General features: G+C 46.1%; 1 protein-coding gene across 2 annotated transcripts in view; it reads right to left on the bottom strand.

Annotated features, from left to right (window-relative positions):
- The window catches only part of RBMS2 (RNA binding motif single stranded interacting protein 2), a 90,814-nt gene extending 69,133 nt beyond the window's left edge, over nt 1-21,681 (bottom strand). Inside the window, exons 1-3 of one of the 2 annotated variants that reach the window (XM_083599424.1) lie at nt 21,520-21,681; nt 14,084-14,276; nt 11,310-11,416 (exon numbers count right to left, since the gene is read on the bottom strand). Coding sequence is in view for 1 of the 2 variants with exons in the window: in XM_083599423.1 (XP_083455549.1) it covers nt 11,107-11,172 (66 nt within the window). In the remaining variant the exon portion in view is untranslated. Of the gene's footprint in view, nt 1-11,106; nt 11,417-14,083; nt 14,277-21,519 lie in introns of those variants that run through there. The other variant, XM_083599423.1, reaches the window with a different exon arrangement.
- Between the last annotated feature and the right edge of the window lie 883 nt (nt 21,682-22,564).

The raw sequence follows: 22,564 nt of genomic DNA, 5'->3' as shown, positions 1-22,564 counted from the left end.
GCCTTCTCGGTAGTGGCGCCCACCCTGTGGAATGCCCTCCCATCAGATGTCAAAGCGATAAACAACTACCTGACATTCAGAAGACATCTTAAGGCTTCAGGGAAGTTTTTAATCTGTGACATTTTAGTGTATTTTTGGTCTCTGTGGAAGCCGTCCAGAGTGGCTGGGGAAACCCAGCCAGATGGGCAGGATACAAATAATAAATTATTATTATTATTATTATTATTATTATTATTATTATTATTATTACTACTACTACTACTACTACTACTTCCGGCTTGCACATAACATTCAGCCGTGGTTTGTTCGGCTGAACAGCAGTTTGCACATCCAAACTCGCTGCAGTCAACGAACTAAAATATGAACAACAAGCCAGGATATGGAACAACGGGTTTGATATCAGCTTCCCATGGTTTCTTGTTACATCTGAAACCCAGCATCCTGGCTTAATTCTGGTTTATTTCAGTGCAAGGCAAGAGTAGATGTAAAACGAAACAAATTAGCAGGCAAAACAGCTGTGCTTGTTATGTGAGACTGAGACTGGTTTGTTCAACAAACCATGGCTAAAACAAACCATGGCTTAGCCTTATGTGGAAACGTGGCCAGTGACTGCTTATTTTCAAACTTTGTGGAGGCTTGAAATTTGCTTTACAAAGGAAGAAAGAGAGAGAGAGGAGAGGAGAGAATCTCAGTAACACACGTGCCAGATTCTACATATGGAGAATCAATGAACAGCGTTACCCCCCACCGATTTGAAGATGCTTTCTGAGCGGAAGAACAGACCGCGAGGTGTCTGAATGCTACTCCTGCTAACAGGGAGGGTGAAAAGAAGACCTAACATTGCAAGTGCGGCAGGTGGTCTGCAAACACCTTTGCCGCCCTGAAAACACACAGGCATTCTTCTGTCCTGGACTTAGATTAGAAGATAACAAAATAGTTCTGCTGCCGCCCAGCACCGTCAGCTTGAGCGGAAGGAAGGTCGACTGTGGAAGGCGCCTCCTACCCATGATTTATTTTATTAACAGTATTTATACACCTTCCAATAACCACGTTGTCTGGGTGGCACCAAGAGGAGTGGGAGAGAGAGAGAGATAAAGGTAGGAATTTATGTCTGAATGGTACAGCAAGGCTTGGAGACATGGGGGGAAGCAAGGAGAGGCACCATCAGAGCACCAGGCAGCAAACTGGACCCCTGGACATCTGCTGAGTGGGGGGATACAGCCGTCCCACCCATTCCAAATGCCAAATTCTATGACAGGAGGAGGAAGAAGCCCCAACTTGTTCCTCAGTCAGTAGAGAATGAGACTCTTAATATCAGGGTTGTGAGTTTGAGCCTCACATCAGGCAAAAGGATTTCTGGTTGCAGGGAGTTAGACCCTCTTGTGGCCCAATTTTATGATTATACAGTCCAAGTTGCACTTGATAGGCTGCATGGGTCCAATTCTGCTTTACAAATACAGCCATACCTCGGGATAAATGTGCTTCAAGTTAAGTATTTTCGGGTTGCGCTCTGTGGCGACCCGGAAGTAACGGAGCGCGTTGCTTCCGGGTTTTGCCCCGCGCACATGCGCAGTCAAAATGACATCATGCGCATGCGCGGAAGTGGCGAAACATGACCCGTGCACGTGCAGATGTGTGTTGTGTTCGCTTCCGGATGCGAACGGGGCTCCGGAACAGATCCCGTTCACATCCCGAGGTACCACTGTGTGTACAGTGGTACCTCGGGTTAAGTACTTAATTCGTTCCAGAGGTCTGTTCTTAACCTGAAACTGTTCTTAACCTGAAGCACCACTTTAGCTAATGGGGCCTCCCGCTGCTGCCGCGCCGCCAGATTTCCGTTCTCAGCCTGAAGCAAAGTTCTTAACCCGAGGTACTATTTCTGGGTTAGCGGAGTCTGTAACCTGAAGCGTACGTAACCTGAAGCGTATGTAACCCGAGGTACCACTGTGTGTGTGTGTGTGTGTGTGTGTGTGTGTGTATCTCAAAGGCTTCTGCTTCCTTTGATGGAGCAAAAATACAGAGGCAGGACACAAATCTGCTGCCCTTCTCACTCTTACAACCATAGGGATCTGCCCATAAACTGGTGTTTCCCACCTCGTGGGATTGCGGGGAGTGGGGTGGGGACTTTTGACCTCTGAAATAAACTAGGTACACACACACACACACACACACACACACACACACACACACAAAAAGAGGTTATAATTTTAGAGTGTGCAAGAGTAAGAACTAACCACCCTCTGAGGAGTCCACGCCGGATGAGTCACCATTTGGAGTCTGCCTCCTCCTCCAATTAATTCAGCTGATTCTTGCTTTTGGGAGTGACTGAATGAAGTCCCTGGTTCCAAACTTCCTTCTGCCATGAACTCACTCCACGCTCATAGGCAAACTTCTGTTCCCTCTGGCTTAGCTTCCCCCGGCTGCCCCTTGCCCGCCTCTGCCTTATGAGAAGAACAGCAGCGGGATTGCTGCCCGATTCAAGAGATCTGCTGCTGCTATCCACTAGATCCACTGACCTGGGAGTGAGGGCTCACCCACACTTCCTCTTGGTCCCGTGGGTCTGAGCGGTTTGCCGCTTGCCCCGTGCTTTCTAGCCACAGATCTGAGCAGCTTTGCCTTTCCTCCACTGCTTTCCCCTGGAAAACCAGCTCTTTAGTGCTAAATCAGGAAAAAAAAACCCAACAAAAATACGTTTTCCTGGGAGAAAACAGCAGGAAAAATAAAGTGTGGATGACCACTAAGCCCCGCTGGATTCAAAGGGGCTGGCTTCCACATAGACATCATCTCTTTTTGACAATGTCACTTCACTACACTTCATATCCTGCCCTTCTTCCAAGGAACATAAGGCAAAATACGTGGTGTGTGCCCCCCGCCCTTCCAATTTATCTTCACAACAACCCTGTGAGGCAGGTGAGACTAAGAGAGAGAGAGAAACTGGTCCAAGATCACCCAGTAGCCTTTGTGGCTGAGTAACGACTTGGACCCAGATCTTCCTGGCCCGAGCCCAGCACTCTAACCCAGGGGTAGTCAGTGTAGCACCACCCGAAACATTGTTGGACTCCAACTCCCAGCAGCCCCAAGCAGCATGGACAAAGGCAAGGGATGATGGGAGTTGTAGTGCAGCAGCATCTGGAGGGCGCTTCAAACAGGCTGTCCCTGACCGGACGACTGCAGTGCGCTAGCTCCCTTGTATGTATAACAGTCCAGTTGCAATCGCAGCAGTTTGGGGTCAAGTAAATCTGCGTGTGGGGGGGGGGAAATAGTTATAAAGGGGGGAAAGCATTCTACGTTCATTGATTATGATGAATGCATGTATCACATTGCAGGATTCATCCCAGAAGAGGTATCATTCCCCTTTTCTCTCACACACAGAAAGGTAAAGGTAAAGGGACCCCTGACCATTAGGTCCAGTCGTGGCCGACTCTGGGGTTGCGGCGCTCATCTCGCTTTACTGGCGCCGGCGCATAGCTTCCAGGTCATGTGGCCAGCATGACTAAGCCACTTCTGGCGAACCAGAGCAGCACACAGAAACACCGTTTACCTTCCCGCCGGAGCGGTACCTATTTATCTACTTGCACTTTGACCTGTTTTCGAACTGCTAGGTTGGCAGGAGCTGGGACTGAGCAACGGGAGCTCACCCTGTTGCGGGGATTCGAACCACCAACCTTCTGATCGGCAAGCCCTAGGCTCTGTGGTTTAACCCACAGCGCCACCCTTGGAGATTCCTTGGACCAGCGCTATTTGTATTTTTTCCTGGCAGGTAAACGGAAACTCGGCTCTCGCACCTAACCCACTCTGCTCACCTGAACTTTCAGGTTCGGGATGCGCAAGCTGCCTTTGCAGACTGCCAGTCAGGCATCACGACGCACCAGGGATTCTCGTTACATTTCCTGATCATGAATTCTAAAATCGCTCTCACGATTTTAAATTCAAACCGGTTTCAGGCAATGTATCAAAGCGTCACCCAGGCCTACTAGGGGATGGAAAGAAATGATGGTTTATCACAGCCTGAACATAAGAACCTGGCAGTATGGCGTCATAGCGCAACGAACTTACACTCGAAAAAAGGCAACAGGCGAGAGAAGCTTAAGCCGTTCCTACATACCTCCTGTTGATGTCATCTGCTGGCATTCCTGTTTGCTTGCTTGCTTGCTTTTTCCTGCAACCGAGCATGGTTGGCACAGCAATTGCAGCCAAAAAATAAAAATTTGGAAATATGGCCGCACGGTTTCATCAACTTGTGTTCAAGGGGGAAAGGAGTGGATTGGGAATGGCGGGAACATAGACAGAGCGAAAGTGTGGGTGCATTAAGGCAGGATCATTAAGGAAGCACAGCAACTTATAAACTGGGGAGATGTGTGGACAGTCCAGTTTAAATCCACTTCAAATGTGCTATTAATGAATCAAACATATGTTGCTTTATACGCCCACAACAAAACAGCAGTCTGGATGGGCCCAGAATCAATATTCAAAATCATCTTGAGAGGCTGGAACACTGGACAAAACCCAAAACATGAATGTTTCACCAGAGATAAATGTAAAAGAGATTGAAGTATAGGACAGGAATAAGATGTCTTAGTGGATCACAAGCAGGACATGAGCCGGCACTGCGATGTGGCTACTCAAAAAGTTAAGCAATCTCAGGCTGTATTTACAGGAGCCCCACGTCCAGATCACTGGACTAACAGTTCCAATCTATTCTGCATAATGGCTTTTTCCACCTGCCTTGTGGCACCTTGCAGCTCTAGGAGCCTTTCCCAGACCATGACTTTAGGAACTGCAGAAGCAGCTGGGAAGAGAGGAGGAGTATAAAAATAATTTTATAAGTTGTGTGTCTTTGTTTCTCCATTTGTACTGTGTTATTTTAGACACTGTGACTTGCTGTTATTTTTATTGATTATAGTTTAGAAGTTATTGTACCTGTTAAGAGTGAATTTCTATTTAATTATTATTTGTTGGTATTTAATTTTATCGTGTTCTGTTATATTATAATGGATTAGTGAATATTACATTATTTGATATAAGCTCTTTAAAGTTTTTATTTTGACATTTTGGTATTGGAACAGATTGCTATAAGGTGTGCGCGGTCTTTGTTGCTTCTTTGGCTTGTAAACCGCCCTGCATACAGTAATATAGAAAGGCGGTATGAAAATTAAAAGTGAAATGAAAAAATGAAATGAAATGCACTGGCTGGACCACTTCAGGACTACTCTGCCCAATTCTTTTTTAAGCAGAATGTTCACCAAGAGGAGGGAGGTCAGGATGGTGAACAGTTTTGGAAAACGAGTCCTGGGAGAAACAACAGAAAGAGCCGGGTGTGCTCAGCCTGGGGAACAGAAGACTGACATGATAGTTGTCTTTGAGTACAGTGGTACTTCGGGCTAAGAACTTAATTCGTTCTGGAGGTCCGTTCTTAACCTGAAACTGTTCTTAACCTGAGGTACCACTTTAGCTAATGGGGCCTCCCGCTGATGCCATGCCGCCGCCATGCGATTTCCGTTCTCATCCTGAAGCAAAGTTCTTAAACCGAGGTACTATTTCTGGGTTAGCGGAGTCTGTAACCTGAAGCATCTGTAACCTGAAGCATCTGTAACCCGAGGTACCACTGTATCTGAAAAGATGCTACACGGAAAATGGAGCAGACCTGTTTGCCATTGCGGCAGGCGGCAGGACCAGAACCAGTCGATGGTCGTTGCAAGGGAACAGATTGTGGGGTAAACATTAGGAGCTGCTTCCTAAGAGAGCTGTTCGGATAGTTCGCTTTGGAAGGAGGCAGGCTCTCCTTAGGTGGAGACAAATTTAAGCAGAGCCTGGATGGCCTCTTGTTAGAGATACTCAGTTGCGTCTCCTGCAAATTCGGAGGTTTGGCTTAGATGTCCTTCCATGCCCCTTACAACTCTATGATCCTATGGTTGTTGTGAGGTTGCTGCAAGGCTGAAATGTGAGAGAGGAAGACCCATATATGCCTCCTTAAGCTCCTTGCAGGAAAGGCAAGCTACAAATTTAAGAAATAAATAAATAGTGGCAGATGCAACAGGGAAGAAAAAACCTACACACTGCCCACAACTCCTTGGAGAGAGGACAGGGGAAAATTCAGATAATATTTTTTTTAAAAGGCTCATTTGGATCCAATTAAGATCTTCCAATTTTATTTCGTTTTTAAAACTTCAACCATGACCCCATAACTTAATATAGTTTTTAAAAGTCTTTTTAAAGCCCAAAGTGACCAAGAATTGCAAGGAGGTATAAATAGCTACGTTTCCAACTGAGAGTATTTCCACTTATTAGCAAAAAAACAAAAACAGAAAAACTGCAGAGTATCAGCAAATTGTAATGCACAGAATTCTCTTTGCTTCCAGAAGACAGTCTTCCCTTGCCTATCCAATCCATTTCAGTAAGATATTAATTTTATACAGTCTTAAGAGAACACAGGTCAATGCTGGGATCAGCAAAACAGTCCATACAGAGTTAGAAGTTGGGAAATGCAACTTCCACAACCAGAGACACAAACCCGTGTATCAAAAGACCCAGGAAACATGTTTATAATGTGCACATTTATCCCATCCTACAAACAGACACTCCTTCACACATGCAGGCATTTCTCTGGTTAGCTGCATTCCCATGAGCAATGCAACAGCTTTTACCAGCTTTGTCTGATCCACCAGCTACAGCCATGTCTGGATCTGGATAACTTAGCCACTGTAGTCCCTGCATGGGTAACAGCAAGACTAGATTACTGCAATGCATTCTATTGTGCGACTGGTCTGGAAACCGTAGCTAGTACAGGACCAGCGTTTGAAATTCGCCAGGTGCACTTTGCACCTGGCTATAGGCCACTTGCAAACAAGTTAAGATGCCCGGGGGCAAGGATGGAGCCTGCCGTCTCCACCATCTGGAGGTGCATGCCTGGGCACCCTTGGATCCTGACTGTTTTCACACACTAGCATCGCATCCTGTAGAATCCTACCTGTTATATTTTATCTGCACAATCAGAATGAATTTCAGGAACCAAAAAGTCGTATTGAAAAATATGACATTTGAGTCGTCTGGCCCCCAAAGGGAAACTAGCCATTTCGTTTCAAGACCGTAACCCTGGTTTAAGGAGCCATTTGGCACCTAGCTTATATATCCGAGTTTCTAACACTGTACAGAACGCAGCGGCTAGATTGCTGATGGGGGCAGATGGCCAACAGCACGTGACAACCAGTTGGTTAGAGTGTGTTGCTGATAACACCTCAAGGTTGCAGGTTTGATCCTCGAATGGGACAGCTGCATATTCTTGCCTTGCGGGGGGTTGGACTAGATCATGGGTAAGCAAACTATGGACCGGGGGCCGGATCCAGCCCAACTGTCTTCTAAATCCGGCCCGCGGACGGTCCAGGAATCAGCATATTTTTACATGAGTAGAATGTGTCCTTTTATTTAAAATGCACCTTTGGGTTATTTGTGGGGCCTGCCTGGTGTTTTTACATGAGTAGAATGTGTCCTTTTATTTAAAATGCACCTCTGGGTTATTTGTGGGGCCTGCCTGGTGTTTTTACATGAGTAGAATGTGTCCTTTTATTTAAAATGCATCTCTGGGTTATTTGTGGGGCATAGGAATTTGTTCTTTTTCTTCTCTTCAAAATATAGTCCGGCCCCCCACAAGGTCTGAGGGAATGTGGACCGGCCCCCTGCTGAAAAAGTTTGCTGACCTCTGGAGTAGATGATCCTCAGGGTCCCTTCCAACTCTACAATTATTTGACCCCTCTGCTCAAACATCTACACTGGCTGCCCCTACGTTACTGGCCCAGGTTCAAGGCTCATGGGCTGATATACAAATCCCTGAACAACTCGCGTCCAGGAGTGCTTAAGGACTGCCTGAGCCCTTGTATCCTTATCACTGAAATCATCCCAAGGAGCACTGTTAGTTGTTTTCCGTGTTACAGAGGCCCAACTCACCTTAACCAGAAGTCGACCATTTAGTGTCGCCAGTCTCATACCATGAAATACTCTTGCAGCAGAGATTCAGCAGGCACTCTCGCTTTTGACTCTTGCAAGACGCTTTTACACCAACAGGTCTATGCAATTGTTTAACATTTTCTGGAGCAGCCAGTCATTTCAATGATGGTCCCGTACTGCTTTTAATGGCTTTTTAACAGTTTTATAACCCTGTGCACTACCACAATATTTGGTGAGAGAGGATGGTATAGAAATACTTCTATAAATAAAGAAATAAACATGTGGACCAGTAGCTTAAGTGCCTTCTCGTTGTTGTTATTGTTATTGTCTCGTTATTTTGATCATGGTATTGCCCCAGTCACTCTGGGCAGCATCCAACCAATTAAAACACAGTAAGACATCAAACATTAAAAACTTCCCTAAACAGGGCTGCCTTCAGATGTCTTCTAAAAGTCAGAGAGTTGTTTATTTCCCTGACATCTGACGGGAGGGCGTTCCATAGGGTGGGCACGACTATTGAGAAGGCCCTCTGCCTGGTTCCCTGTAGCCTCACTTCTTGCAATGGGGGAACCACCAGAAGGCCCTCGGAGCTGGACCTCAGTGTCTGGGCTGAACGATGGGGGTGGAGATGCTCCTTCAGATATACTGGGCTGAAGCCATTAGGGCTTTAAAGGTCAGTACCTACACCCACCACCTGACACCCCACTCTTAAACACAGTGCCTGGAATTAAGATTCATTAAAATCAATGGGTTTCATTTCCATTTCCTGCATTTAGGTCAAGGATGCTGCTAGCTGAAGCCGAGGATGAAGTATTCCAACTCAGGTGATCTGCATGTATTGTAGTCCTACATACACACATAGTTTTGAGATCACTGATCATCTGTCAAACTTAGAAAAGTCTCACTCTCACACATGGCTACGCAAATACTACACACCGCAAATGACCTGACCCCCAATCATGATTATCCAAATTCAGCCTTAAGCACCCACGTTAGCTGTCAATCAAATCAAGGATGAGACTGTATACACGCGGCCACAGTTGCACCTGCTCACCTATGCACGCACACAAATAAATGTGCACACAGACACGAGGGCAAGTTCCTGAGCACTGGAGTGGCACCAGCAGCACCAAATCCATGAAACAACATGCTAGCCCCCGGAAAGTCACTTGAAAGTACTCCAAGACGCACTCATAACAAGAACATTTTGAAACACGCACAGATAACCCACCCATACAATGCACTGCTTAGAGGACTGTAATAAAGCAGTATATAAAGTGTCAAAAGAAATAAAACACACAAATGTCAAGTTATGCATACGGAGGCATAGGTGGAATATGTGCACATGAGTGTGTGTGCACACACGACTGGTGATATGGTTTCAGTCTTACCTTGAATCACCAATTATAATAACCGTGCCAGCGCTGTTGGCTATTTGTCCTTGTTGTCATCGTTTTAACAGGACAAGCCACTAATATGTGTCCACAGCTCACCCATCACAAAATGCTGCCCTGCTCCTTATTGGCACAGACAGCCCCTCCATCAATGCAGAGGTCTTCCCGCCCCATATCTGCCTATTTCTACAAATTCCACATCAGTCAATGGTCAGGATGGGAAAATGTCACCCAGTTTCAAAAAGAGGTTGGCAGGGAGGCGCAACGAGATGGCTAAGACAGCCACAGTTCCTTTGAGTGCCATACTCATCCCTAATATGGATAAACACAATTAATGCCCCAAATTGGGCCTTCCCCCTCTACCCCAGGTTTCTGTCCAAACGCATTACTATAGTGCCTGCAATTTTCACATTTGCTGTAGATCTTCCACAGTCCCGGGGACGGACAGAGAGGAAACTGAGGCACAGAACAGGTAACAAGCTTATTCTCCCCTGCCACCACCACCCCTTTCACCCAACACCATATGCATACAAGGTCACACAGTGAATCAACAATAGAGATAAGGTGGATATTTAAAATGCCAGAAGTCTGGGCTCCTATTTCCAACTTCCCGGGGGTCTCCCCCTTCTATCCTTCTTCCCTGCCCTGGCTAGAGATATAACTTGGGGTTCCCTGAAACCCTAGAGTACTGCTAGACCACATTTCTTGCCAGAGGGGGAAATAATCTACACGTTCAAATAAATACCCAGGCTAGTCAAGATGCATTTTCCAAACCTGACAAGGCTATTCAGGTTCCGAATGACAGTCCTGAGGAGGAGGGGGTGGTGCTGGGTTCAAGCCCCCATTTCTTACAGCTCCCTCGCATCCTCCTGCAAGCTACATGTCCCATCTTCCCTGGCATGCAGAGTATTCTCGCCTCACCCCAGATGTGGGGAGCAGAAAGGGCGGAGGGAGAGGAAGGGGGGGAAGCCTCCTTTATGGCACACTCTTCCTCAGAACACGTGGATGCCATAGAAACCACATCCTGGAACCCCACCCTCGAGAATACCCCGCTGGGGGTGGCTTCAGAAGTCTCCATCCCCCTGGAAAGAGCCAGGAGAGGGTTAAAAAACAAGGCCTCAGTCTGATCCTGGTGTGAACACCCCATGCCTAGAATTTGAACTGCCTGCTTCCAGTACCCAGCCCCTCCTGGATGCAGGTCCTCCGTTCCCGTAGCCAAAAAAAAAAAAAAAAGAAACCCAGACGAGAAACCAAACACCCCATAATCAGGGGTGCAGGGAGGAACCCACAGAATATTAATGTCCCAGGGAGATTCACGAAGTGCTGTGATTTCGCTGCCTGTTGTTCTGGTCTACCCAGCTTTTTTTTTTTTTTTATTCTATTTTTTCGTCCCCATCGCTCCGGACTCAAAGTCGCCCTTGGGAAGACTCCGGCCTTGGCAAGCGGGGTCTGGCGGTGCGAGGGGCGGATGGGGGTCACCCCGGAACAGAGGCCAAGATCAGCCAACCCAGGAGGTGGGCTTCCCTGTTGGGAAGCCAACCTCCTAGCTGCCTAACCTCCCCAAATAATTGGCAAGATCTGTCTCCCCTTCAGACACCAACACCACCACAGCGGGCTGGTGGGGAAGGCAACCCTGGTTTTCCTCAAACCCCCCCCTTTTTTTTTAACTTCTCCTCCCGTCTCTGAGCCAAGGACGTTTCCAAGATCTTGGCAATAGGAAGCAGAAAGGGGAGGTGAGGTGGTGGGGAGCCAGGACTGGCTTCTTCCTTACCTTCTTGTTGCTCTTGCTGTAGCCAAAAGTGGCGATCCCTGCACGAGGAGGCACAGAAAGGAGCATTTTCGCTTTAATGTTAGAGAGCTTGGGAAGGGAGGGGGAAGAGGGGGAAGAGAGAGAGAGAGAGAGACACACACACACTCACACACACACTCACACACAGAAAAGAGAGAGAGAGAGAGACAGGGCTTCTGGCTTACGTCACCAAGGCAAGCCAGCTTGGAATCCAGGGCCAGAGTGTCTGCTTTCCGCAAGGTCCTAACGCCTGCCGCTGGAGAAAATGGGCAAGGCTCCCTTCCTCATGCAGCTGGAAAACAAAATAAATAAATGGCAGAAATCAAAGCCACACGACTGACAACACACAAATCTCCTGATACAAAAGACCGCCCTCGAGAGAAGAACACTCAGGAGGGACTGAGCCGCATAGCTGTCAACTTTTCCCGTTTTTTAAGGGAAATTCCCTTATTCCGAATAGGATTCCTTGCAAGGAAAGGGAAAAGTTGACAGCTATGCTGAGCCGTAGGGGACGCGGGTGGCGCTGTGGGTTAAACCACAGAGCCTAGGACTTGCCGATCAGAAGGTCGGCGGTTCGAATCCCCGCCATGGGGTGAGCTCCCGTTGCTCCTGCTAACCTAGCAGTTTGAAAGCACGTCAAAGTGCAAGTAGATAAATAGGTACCACTCTGGAGGGAAGGTAAACGGTGTTTCCGTGTGCTGCTCTGGTTCGTCAGAAGCGGCTTAGTCATGCTGGCCACATGACCTGGAAGCTGTACGCCGGCTCCCTCGGCCAATAAAGCGAGATGAGCGCCACAACCCCAGAGTCGGCCACGACTGGACCTAATGGTCAGGGGTCCCTTTACCTTTTTATGCTGAGACGTGAAGTTGACAGGGCACCCAGCGTCCCTGGCGTGGCATCATCCCCTTTTCATGCGGGCAGTTTTGCCACACGTGATGCAAAAAAACCCCACCATGAGAACTGCCTGCAATACACTGCAGGGTTGGCATGGATTCCAAAGAAACCCCACACCATGTTCTTCTGACACCTGAAGGGAGGATCTGTTGTGATTCCCAAACCACCCAGGGCAGTCAGTGTTAAAATGTCAGGAGGCATTTTCTGTCCTTTTTTCTTTTTTCTTTTTTTTTGCAAAACTGAATGCCTGGGCAGTTAGCTGAGAGCCCCCTTGTGGTTTGGTGTTTCCCTGGATACAAACTGATTCCTGCACATTTTTATAGCGGAGAACAAATAGAATCTCACAGTTGTTTAATCGCTAAGTCCTCATCTGGTTTTTAGATTCTCTGGAGCACTTGGCTTGCTAGCATCTGCAAGCAGAAGCAAGCTTTCCTTTTTTCCTGACTTAAAACTAGAGGTACCCTTTTTATATCGCACAAGGTCTAGAGTTACCCAGTCGCAGAGGAGCCTATTCCGTGTGATTCTGCATGGGTCGCTGATCTGGGCACAACTCCTGTTTCGGAGGCAAACCAAGAGCAGTCAATCATGCAGAGAGGCAATGAAAAGACTCCTCTGAGGGCAGGTAATTCTGCTGCCTCTGCATAGGGAATGATTAATTGCTTCAACTTCACCAGATGCAGAGAGAACGGAGAAGGAGCCACCCTTGCTCACAAGGCAGACTGGAAGGAGCCAAAGCCCAGAGCAGGAAATCATGCAGAGACACAGCAGGCAGCCTCCTCCGGGCTCACAGGAATCTTTAGGTATTTGATCTACTTCTCATGATGCTCTAGTGTGTCCCAGCACAAAGGACGCTTCCAGACAGTCTCTTTATTGAGCATTCATCCTGATTTGTTTGTTGGGAAGTTAGACAACACTGCGTTATCTCACACTTTCCAGGGGTTTTGCTATTGGTTCACATCTGACAAAACATCAGATGTAAAGAAGTAGAAGGTTCGTTTTACCACATGTGGTGGACGTGCAAAGTAGCTGAGGACTTTTGGGAGATGATTTATAATGAGTTGAAAAATGTATTTAATGTAACTTTCCCCAAAAGACCGGAAGCTTTTTTTACTAGAGATAACTGGAGCAGATACCCCCCAAAAACCAGATAAATCGATTTCTTTATGCAACTATGGCAGCACACATATTATACGCAAAAAAATGGCGTGATGAGGTGGTACCTACCAAAGAAAAATGGCAGCTGAAATTAATAAAATATGTAGAATTGGCAAGTTTGGCGTGTAAAATTAGAGATCAGAAAGAGACTGATTTTAAAGAAGATTGGGAAATGTTTGCAGAATACTTTAAAACTCAAGTGTAAAAATGTTAGAATGCAAATAGGATTTGAGTAAGAACAGCAGTGGGGGTGAACTTTTTGTTTTTATTGTAAGATAAGGCGAAGGTATAGAGTAACTGTAATATACAGCATAAACTGAAATTTTGAGGGAACCGTAGAGGGAGAGAGGGAGGAAGAGAGGGAAAGTCATAGATGAAATGTTGTTGAATTATTTACCTGTTGAAAAATTATAAATAAAATTATATATAGAGAGAGAGAGAGTGTGTCAGATCTCCTGAGGAAACGGGTTTGTTGTAACTGCGCAAACTGAAAACAGTGACAGTCTGATAGCATCCATGGTTAAATCCCAATCCCACTATAACGCAAATATCCTATGGCCAAAATATTTATTTTCAGTATTTCAAGTATTTTTTGAACTTAGAAAGTGAGTTTTCTTTCTGCAGTTTGTCTCCTTATCTTTCCAGCATGTAAGGAGTTCCCACTGCCGTACCTTACAGACACAAACATCAGCATCCTCTTCCCACCTATGAAGAGCATCCGTATACAATCAGTAGTCCTGAAACATGCAGTCTAGGACATGCTAATGGGATTATATATAGAAACCTCATCCATCCATTCATTCACACCTCTTTTCCTTATGGCATACGCTGTCCCCAAGTCCCACTCCCTTTAGCCAGGTGGCCCATCTTCAAAGCTCTTGCAGTCATGTGGAGGAGTCCACCAACTCACCATTCAGGTAGAACTGTGTGAAAAGTAGGGCAACAGAAGGATCATCTTTCATTCGCTTCATTCCTCCACCTTCCCCTTGTTTTCTTGACAAATTGAGATGAATGGGCCCTTGCCATCTTTGAATTCCTTGTTATGCATGTGGCCCCTTTCAGAAGCAGGAATCCTTTACTGGATCCAGACCTTGAACCTTCAACTGTAACAAAAAGGTGCTTTGATTAATTTATTATTATTATTATTATCAATATATAAGCCGCCTTTCGGTACAGAGTAAACCACAAGGTAGTTTCCAGTATAATATTTAAATATGCAACACAAATAAAATCAAACCACAAAATGCTAATAAACTAAAATTCAATATAAAAATAATTACTAGCAGTATATCAGACAAACAAAGGCACCAGGCACCAGTTAAACCATAAATCTCTCCAAAGGCTTGAGAGAACAGGTATGTTTTAAGACAAAAATTTTAATAACTTGGTAGACATCCAAGGGCAGAGACTTCCTCAGCTGGGGTGCTACTACAAAGAAGGCCTTGTCCTGTGATCTTTGCATAGTGTGATCTAGCGGCAGCATTCTGCACTAGCTGCAGTTTCTGGACCATCCAAAAAAAAAAACCCATATAGAGCATATTACCAGTAATCAAGATGTGAGGATTCTATACCTGAAGGAGTGTCTCCATCCACATCGATCTGCCCGGACACTGAGGTCCAGCTCTGAGGGTCTTCTGGCAGCTCCCTCACTGCGAGAAGAAAAGTTACAGGAAACCAGGTAGAGGGCCTTCTCGGCTGTGGTGCCCACCCTGTGGGACGTCCTCCCATCAGATGTCAAGGAAATAAACAACTATCTGACCTTTAGAAGATATTTGAAGGCAGCCCTATTTAGGGAAGTTTTTAATGACTGGTGTTTTAATGTATTTTTAATGTCTTGCTGGAAGCTGCCCAGAGTGACTGGGGAAACCCAGCCAGATGGGTGGGGTATAATCGATAAATATTATTATTATTATTATTATTATTATTATTATTATTATTATTCAGTACTGCAGTGTCATGGGCTGGTTGGACGCAGAGGAATGGCAGGAGGAACCAACTGGAGAACCACCACCGGAAGAAGGCTCAAAGCCAGGAAGTGGTGGTGGGACAATTATGAGCGGTAAAAGGGAGAAGACCAGGAAGAGGAGGTGTTGGAAGCTGAAGAGATAACAGGGCTTAGGGAGCGGGGAGAGTCTGTGGCAGAGAGAAGTCCAGAATCAAAGGTAGAAGCTGAAGCAGGAGAGGAAGGAGGCCAAGAGGCAGAGATGAGGCAGGCTGCTGAAGAGTCACAATTATCTCCCCACCCCTCACTGCGACAAGCTCCCCTGCACCGCTTGTCTCTCAGAACCAGAAGAGATGTAAAAAGGGTGGAGCAGAGGTTGGCTGCATGCAGGCGCAGTCTCAGATTGCCTGGGGAAAGCCCTGGAAAAAAGAGGGAACGTAGATGGCTGTGAGGAGATGGGGACTCTCAGTCTCTGCAATGAATTTTCAAGGAGTGAGACCACCGGGAATGAGCTGCTGTGCTCCTTAGGCCTGACACTCAGCCAGCTCTCTGCAGATCGTGTTTTTGCTAATAAAGAGTTAACTCGAACTTTGAACAGTGTGATTGCTGACTGGCATGCTCCTGCAGCCAGGCTTTGAGGAAGGGACATAGCTCAGTGCTAGAGCACCTGGCTTAGATGCAGAAGGTCCTAGGTTCATTCCTCAGCATCTCCAGGTAAGGTTTGGCATGTCCCTAGTCTGAAACCCTAGCAAGCTACTGCTAATCAGTATAGATGATACTGTGGTGGATGGACTAATGGTCTGAATAGCATATGGCCTCTTCCTAGGTTTCTGTCCCGATGCAGAAACAGTCATAGTTGGAGAATCAGAAACAGTTGTCAAAAGGCAAAGTGATGGATCTAGGAGCTGTTAAGTTGTGGGTGAACATATCAGACGACACAGCGCTTCTTCAAACAGCTCTTGTTTATTCACAGGCCAGAACAGAACTGAACTGAAGGGTTCAGCCAGCCTGCTTATATAGAGCTCCACTACAACGCAACAGTAACCACTTTCTGTAACTATCCAATCACAGAACGTCACTTTCAATCCCTTATTTGCATATTTAGACCTGAGTGAAAACTATCTACAATATCCCCCTGCTGGCCCAGGGTGAGAACTTCAGTACATAACAGGAGCATCTCAGTAATACATAGAATGTCATGTAATGATGCCAATAGGACAAGCAATTCCATACCCTCCAACATTCCTCTGATGAAAATAGGGACGTCCGATTGAATTATTATTTTTATTCTTTAATTTTTTTACTTTACTTTATTATTTTTTATACCCCACCCATCTGACTGGGTTGCCCCAGCCACTCTGAGCAGCTTCCAGCATATACAAAAACACAATAAAACATTCCCTATACAGAGCTGCCTTCAGATGTTGTCTAAAGGCTGTATAGTTACTTATCTCCTTGGCTCAGGAGTCGCATAACTCCATACCCTCCAGCATTTCTCTTATGAAAATAGGGACATCCTAAGGAAAAGTGGGGGACGTGGGTGGCGCTGTGGGTTAAACCACAGAGCCTAGGACTTGCCGACCAGAAGGTCGGCGGTTCGAATCCCCGCGACGGGGTGAGCTCCTGTTGCTCAGTCCCTGCTCCTGCCAACCTAGCAGTTTGAAGCACGTCAAAGTACAAGTAGATAAATAGGTACCGCTCCAGCGGGAAGGTAAACGGTGTTTCCGTGCGCTGCTCTGGTTCACCAGAAGCGGCTTAGTCATGCTGGCCACATGACCCAGAAGCTGTACACCGGCTCCCTCGGCCAATAAAGCGAGATGAGCGCCACAACCCCAGAGTCGGTCACAACTGGACCTAATGGTCAGGGGTCCCTTTACCTTTACCTAAGGAAAAGTGGAACATTCCGGGATCAAATCAGAAACTAAGACAGCTTCTGTAAATCCAGGACCGTCCCTGGAAAATAGGGACACTTGAAGGCTCTGCAGTTCAGGATACAAAACTGCAGGGAGTGGTGGTGGTGGTAGTGGGAATCTCAATGAAAGAATAAGCAGGGTGAAGCCCCCTTCTCCCCAAAGGGCCTTAATGTTTCTAACTTCTGAAGAAAGTAGGAGCTGCCTGGGTGGTTCAAACCAAAAGTCCATCTACTCCCGCATTCTGCTTCTCATAATGGCCAATCAGTTGCCTCTGGAAAGCCCATATAAGCCGGGCAGGAAGGTAATATAATATCAATGAGAACCACTGCTATCTACAAAGCAACAACAGAGCATTCCTCAGCTTAGCACCACCCTAAAGGAGAGATGGTGTGGGCCACGTGGAAAATGCGTTCCCCATTCTTCATGGGGAAAGCCATGAGAAAAAGCAGAGAGGGGGTAGAATATCACCCCATAACTTATCCCCTGCAGCACAACTCTCCTTTGTGTCATGCTGTATTACTGGAGACAGCTGGCATCACGTGCTTCTCAAGGAGCTGCACAGAAGAGGGGATTTCTAGTTTTGGTACCATCCTGATGGAGAGGCGCATATCAACAGAAGTGTGGCCCGGTGGAATCTGGAACCGGAAGAGCTCTGCCTCGGTCTCCCATCTGCGAAATAGGAATGACAATGGCCTACTCCTTAGGCTTCGCTATCCAAATCTTGGGACTGTGTGTTCCTTTCCAGACCAGGCCCTAACCAGCCCTGGCTATCAGCACCTTCCTTCAGTGTCTTAACCTGGCTGGCAATGCCTTTTGATTGGCTCAATGGAGATGCACGGGGAGTGTGCATCTGTAACTCTCTGACGTTTGTACGGCTGGAATGCAGGCCAAAGGTTTGGTTAAGAAGGAGGTCAGCTCAATTTACTCCCATTTCCATTACGTGAGCAGGACACTCTAAAAAAGATTTATCCTTCTTTCATTATGTCGCAAAGTCCATGCACCCTTGCTTGTGCGTGACTCTGAGCAACCCCTTGAAAGCTTTCCTTGGTTTTTATGAGCACAACTTATTCTAAAGGAATTCTGAGTTTGTTTATTTACTAGGGTACTTCCAGATGGGGGGCTTCCTATCACAAACAGGTTGTTCAGATATTACAAGCAGGACGTTAGAAACTTAACTTAAAAAATATATATATCAGATTTTCCACAGAAATGGGTGAATCTGGATTAAATGGGAGGATGTAACAGGATTAAATTTGGATGCCGACGGCATTGTGTGGATGTTGTGAAAAACTTTTATGCACACAGAGCGCCACTTCCATATTAAGCACCCAATTTGAAGCACATCCAGCACTTCCTTTGGAGCAGTGATTCCCAAACTTGGGTCTCCGGCTGCTTTTGGACTACAATTCCCATCATCCTTGACCACTGGTCTTGCTAGCTAGGGATGATGGGTGTTGTAGTCCAACAACAGCTGGAGACCCAAGTTTGGGAAACACTGCTTTTAGAGATTAGTCTGCATGGGGCTCCCAATGGCCGTCCACCCATGCCCCGCTTAGCTTTACAGAGCTAAGCAAGGGGATTAAGAATTAACTATCTCATATTAAACTGTCATCTGATCAAGATCTGGGAAAGTGTCTTACACTGTTTGTACAAGTGATAGGTGAGAGGGACACAACCAAAGCTCCCCTAAAATAACGCACAGGCATAGACCCACAACATCATTGCCAGCGTCAGAAATAGGGTTGCCAACTTTGGAACCAGCCACGTTTTTTTCAGAGCGGCTTGACAGTACACACATTCGCAGGTGATCATGTTAGTAAAAAGCTTCATCTACTGATTCATGCTGTTTTAAAACACAGGAGCAGGCCAGGCTATTTTTCTTCTGCTTCTCAACAGTCAACAACACCAGCTCCCTCACTAAAATTATATCCTAAAAATATAGGGGAAAGACACCCTTCCATCATTATTTAATTGCTCCAATTGCAAGTACAGTGGTACCTTGGGTTACATACACTTCAGGTTAAGGACTTCGCTAACCCAGAAATAGTACCTCGGGTTAAGAACTTTGCTTCAGGATGAGAACAGAAATCGTGCTCCAGCGGCGTGGCAGCAGCAGGAGGACCCATTAGCAAAAGTGGTACTTCAGGTTAAGAACAGTTTCAGCTTAAGGATGGACCTCCGGAACGAATTAAGTACAGTGGTACCTTGGGTTACATATGCTTCAGGTTACATACGCTTCAGGTTACAGACTCCGCTAACCCAGAAATAGTACCTCGGGTTAAGAACTTTGCTTCAGGATAAGAACAGAAATCGTGCTCTGGTGGCGCGGCAGCAGCGGGAGGCCCCATTAACTAAAGTGGTGCTTCAGGTTAAGAACCGTTTCAGGTTAAGAACAGACCTCTGGAACAAATTAAGTACGTAACCAGAGGTACCACTGTACTTAACCTGAGGTACCACTGTAATTGGCAATTAGTCAGCATTGAAAGGATATGAGAGGATCCTTACCCACTTCAAGCCTACTGGACTCCTCACCTACCTGCATGAAGGTTTTGATCATTCCCCCTTAACAGAAGCCAGGTGCCAGGCAGAAATTCAACAGATGCAGTTTTTCCTATTGTGAAGTCACATAGGGAGAACCTTAGCCTCCTCCACCAAGCATCCCACCAGAAGGATCCCCTGCTCATTGCCTTGCCCTGCCTTGCCTTCCAACAATATCACGCCCTCTACGCTTTCTTTGCCCTTTGCTGTTCCCAAGCAGCATAGAAGCACTCCCGTCTATTGCTGCAGCAGCAAAATGCTCCCCTTACAGCTGTCAGGCCCAGACCTTGAAAAGGCTCCAGTCGTTTTTTAAAGAGCTGCACACAAATGGGAAATTTTCAGCATACACTGCTTTTCTCATTCACATGCAATAGTAGCGGGAGAATTTCCAGAGGCAGAGAAGTCACACCAGGCAAGACGCTGCCTTCTGCACAACTCTTACAGATACCGGATCCCTCAGGAGTTTGACAATGCAACCTAGTCATTGCCCTAGGATAGCCTCCCCGCAATCTGCAGGTGTTTTGGACTACAAATCCCATCAGACCCTGCATCATATGGCCATGCTGGCTTGAGCGTTGCAGGCCAAAAGATCTGAAGGTTGGGGAAGGTACGTTTCTGAGCACAATTCAAAGTGTTGGTGTTGACTTTGAAAGCCCTAAATGGCCTCGGCCCAGTATACCTGAAGGAACGTCTCCACCCCCATCTTTCACCCCAGACATTGAGGTCCAACTCCGAGGGCCTTCTGGCGGTTCCCTCCCTGCGAGAAGTGAGGTTACAGGGAACCAGGCAGAGGGCCTTCTCGGTGGTGGCACCTGTCCTGTGGAACGCCCTCTCATCAGATGTCAAGGAAATAAACAACTGTCTGATTTTTAGAAGACATCTGAAGGCAGCCCTGTTTAGGGATGTTTTTAATGTTTGATGTTTTGTTCTGCTTTAGTCTTCTGTTGGGAGCCGCCCCGAGTGGCTGGGGAAACCCAGCCAGATGGGCAGGGTATAAATATTATTATTATTATTATTATTATTATTATTATTATTATTATTATTAAGGTTGCTCCAGGTAGCTCCCTCTGGTTGCCTAGCGGGCCTGAATGATGTAGTCTGCAGGGAGGGAATTTAACAAAAAAGTAAAATTGACATTAGTTGCTCTATCTGGTTTCCCCTGGCCCTGCCCAGTATTGACACTAGGCCTCAGGCCAGAAATGGTTCCTCGCCTCATCCACCCTTGCGAGAGAGCTCGTCCTTTCACCTCTCTTTGTGATGGTAGCACTGTCAAGTAAAAAAATAATTTTAAAAACAACGGCAGCCTGCTGTTTTTGGCTTAGTTCAAAGTTGGGGAACCTGTGGCTCTGCATCCGCCATCATCGCTGCCCACTGGCCATGCCGGCTGAAACCGACGGAGGCTGGGAGCCCAATAACATCCAGAGGACCACATGTTCTCTGGTCTGGGTCCCTGGCTGGTTAGAGGGAATGGCTTAAAAAAACACATCTTTCTTTGAGGGCCAGTTGCCATGGAAGCACGAGGAACACCTGTCCTCTCAAAAACAGCCTCTTTTATTTCTGCCCCCCCCCAAGTGTTGCACCTTGATAAATAGATTGCAATGGCTCTGGGTCTCTTCAGATATGCTAATTTTTTATTTCAAGCCAGGTAAATCTTAAATGGGGCATTCTTTGGGTGTTTTTGTTTTTATTATGTATGCTGTGTTTTTATATTGTGATTTTATGTTGTGGGTAAAGGGCAGTATACTACTACTAATAATAATAATGGTGATAATAATAATAATAATAATAATAATAATAATAATAATAATAATGGCAGCGGCCCGGTTTTTATGGGGTAAGTGAAAACAGAGCTATCCTAAGCCAGAAAGAGAGACACAAGCCACAATGCAGAGAACTCGTGCGCAGAGAGCATAAATCATAGGGTTGCAGAAGAAACTATTATAGGATACTCACCTATCAACTCACCAGTAGGGCAGATAAAGATGCTTTGCTGTGCATGAAGTTATATCCTCAAATCTCATCCCAAAGCCCATACATTTACAGCAAACAGAACCTGTGACAATATTTTGCGGGTGCCCTGCAGGAAGGTGCAGATGCACATTCTGTGATTGCTGAGTAACACTTTGCTCCGTTTAGTACACCTTACATAACTCTATTTTCACTAGCACCTACTAGTGACTGTAGCTGCTCTTAACTTTACAACTACCAGATCCCACAAATTGCAGGAAGGCCTAGTTCTCTCCACAAGAGGATCCCCCTTCTGAGTGAGATGGAAAACCTGGCTTGAATTTGGAAAGGCAGCCATCTTAGTGAATTCAGTAGAAGCTCAAACGATATTTCTTTCGACGTACATAGTAATTCCAAAAATTTATGTACCACCTTTCCATACCCTCCAACATTTATCTGATGAAAATACGGACATCCCGTAATGATAATTTTACCATTTATACCCCACACATCTTATCTGGTTGCCCCAGCCACTCTGGGCAGCTTCCAATATACGGTATATAAAAACATAATAAAACATTAAACTTCCCTATACAGGATTGCCTTCAAACGGCTCGGGGGTTGGATAACTCCATAACCTCCAACATTTCTCCAATGAAAATAGGGACATCTGAAGGAAAAAGCAGGACTTGCCAGGATCAAATCAGAAACCGGGACAGCTTCTCTAAATCAGGGACGTCCCTGGAAAACAGGGACACTTGGAGGGTCTGCCTTTCTGCAGAGCTTTACAAAAATACAAGATAAAATACTGCACAAAATTAGAAACGAGCATGTTAAAAGGTAAAAATATATTTGAAAGCCCAGGAGAATGTTTTGAACAGACTATTTGCCTAGCACACAAAAAATTACAATGTTGGCGCCAGGCAAGCCTCCCTTGGGAGGTTAATCCATAAACAGGGCGCCACAAATACAGCATCGTGAGTAAAAATGATTGGATCCTTCCCATTTCTTATCCAGCCCATTTCTTTGATCAGCTTTGGGTTAGACAAGA

This window comes from Podarcis filfolensis (genome assembly GCF_964270895.1).
Source record: "Podarcis filfolensis genome assembly, chromosome: 2".
Lineage (NCBI taxonomy): Eukaryota > Metazoa > Chordata > Lepidosauria > Squamata > Lacertidae > Podarcis > Podarcis filfolensis.
Note: the sequence above shows the minus strand (reverse complement) of the source record. Positions and strands in the feature narration are given on the sequence as shown.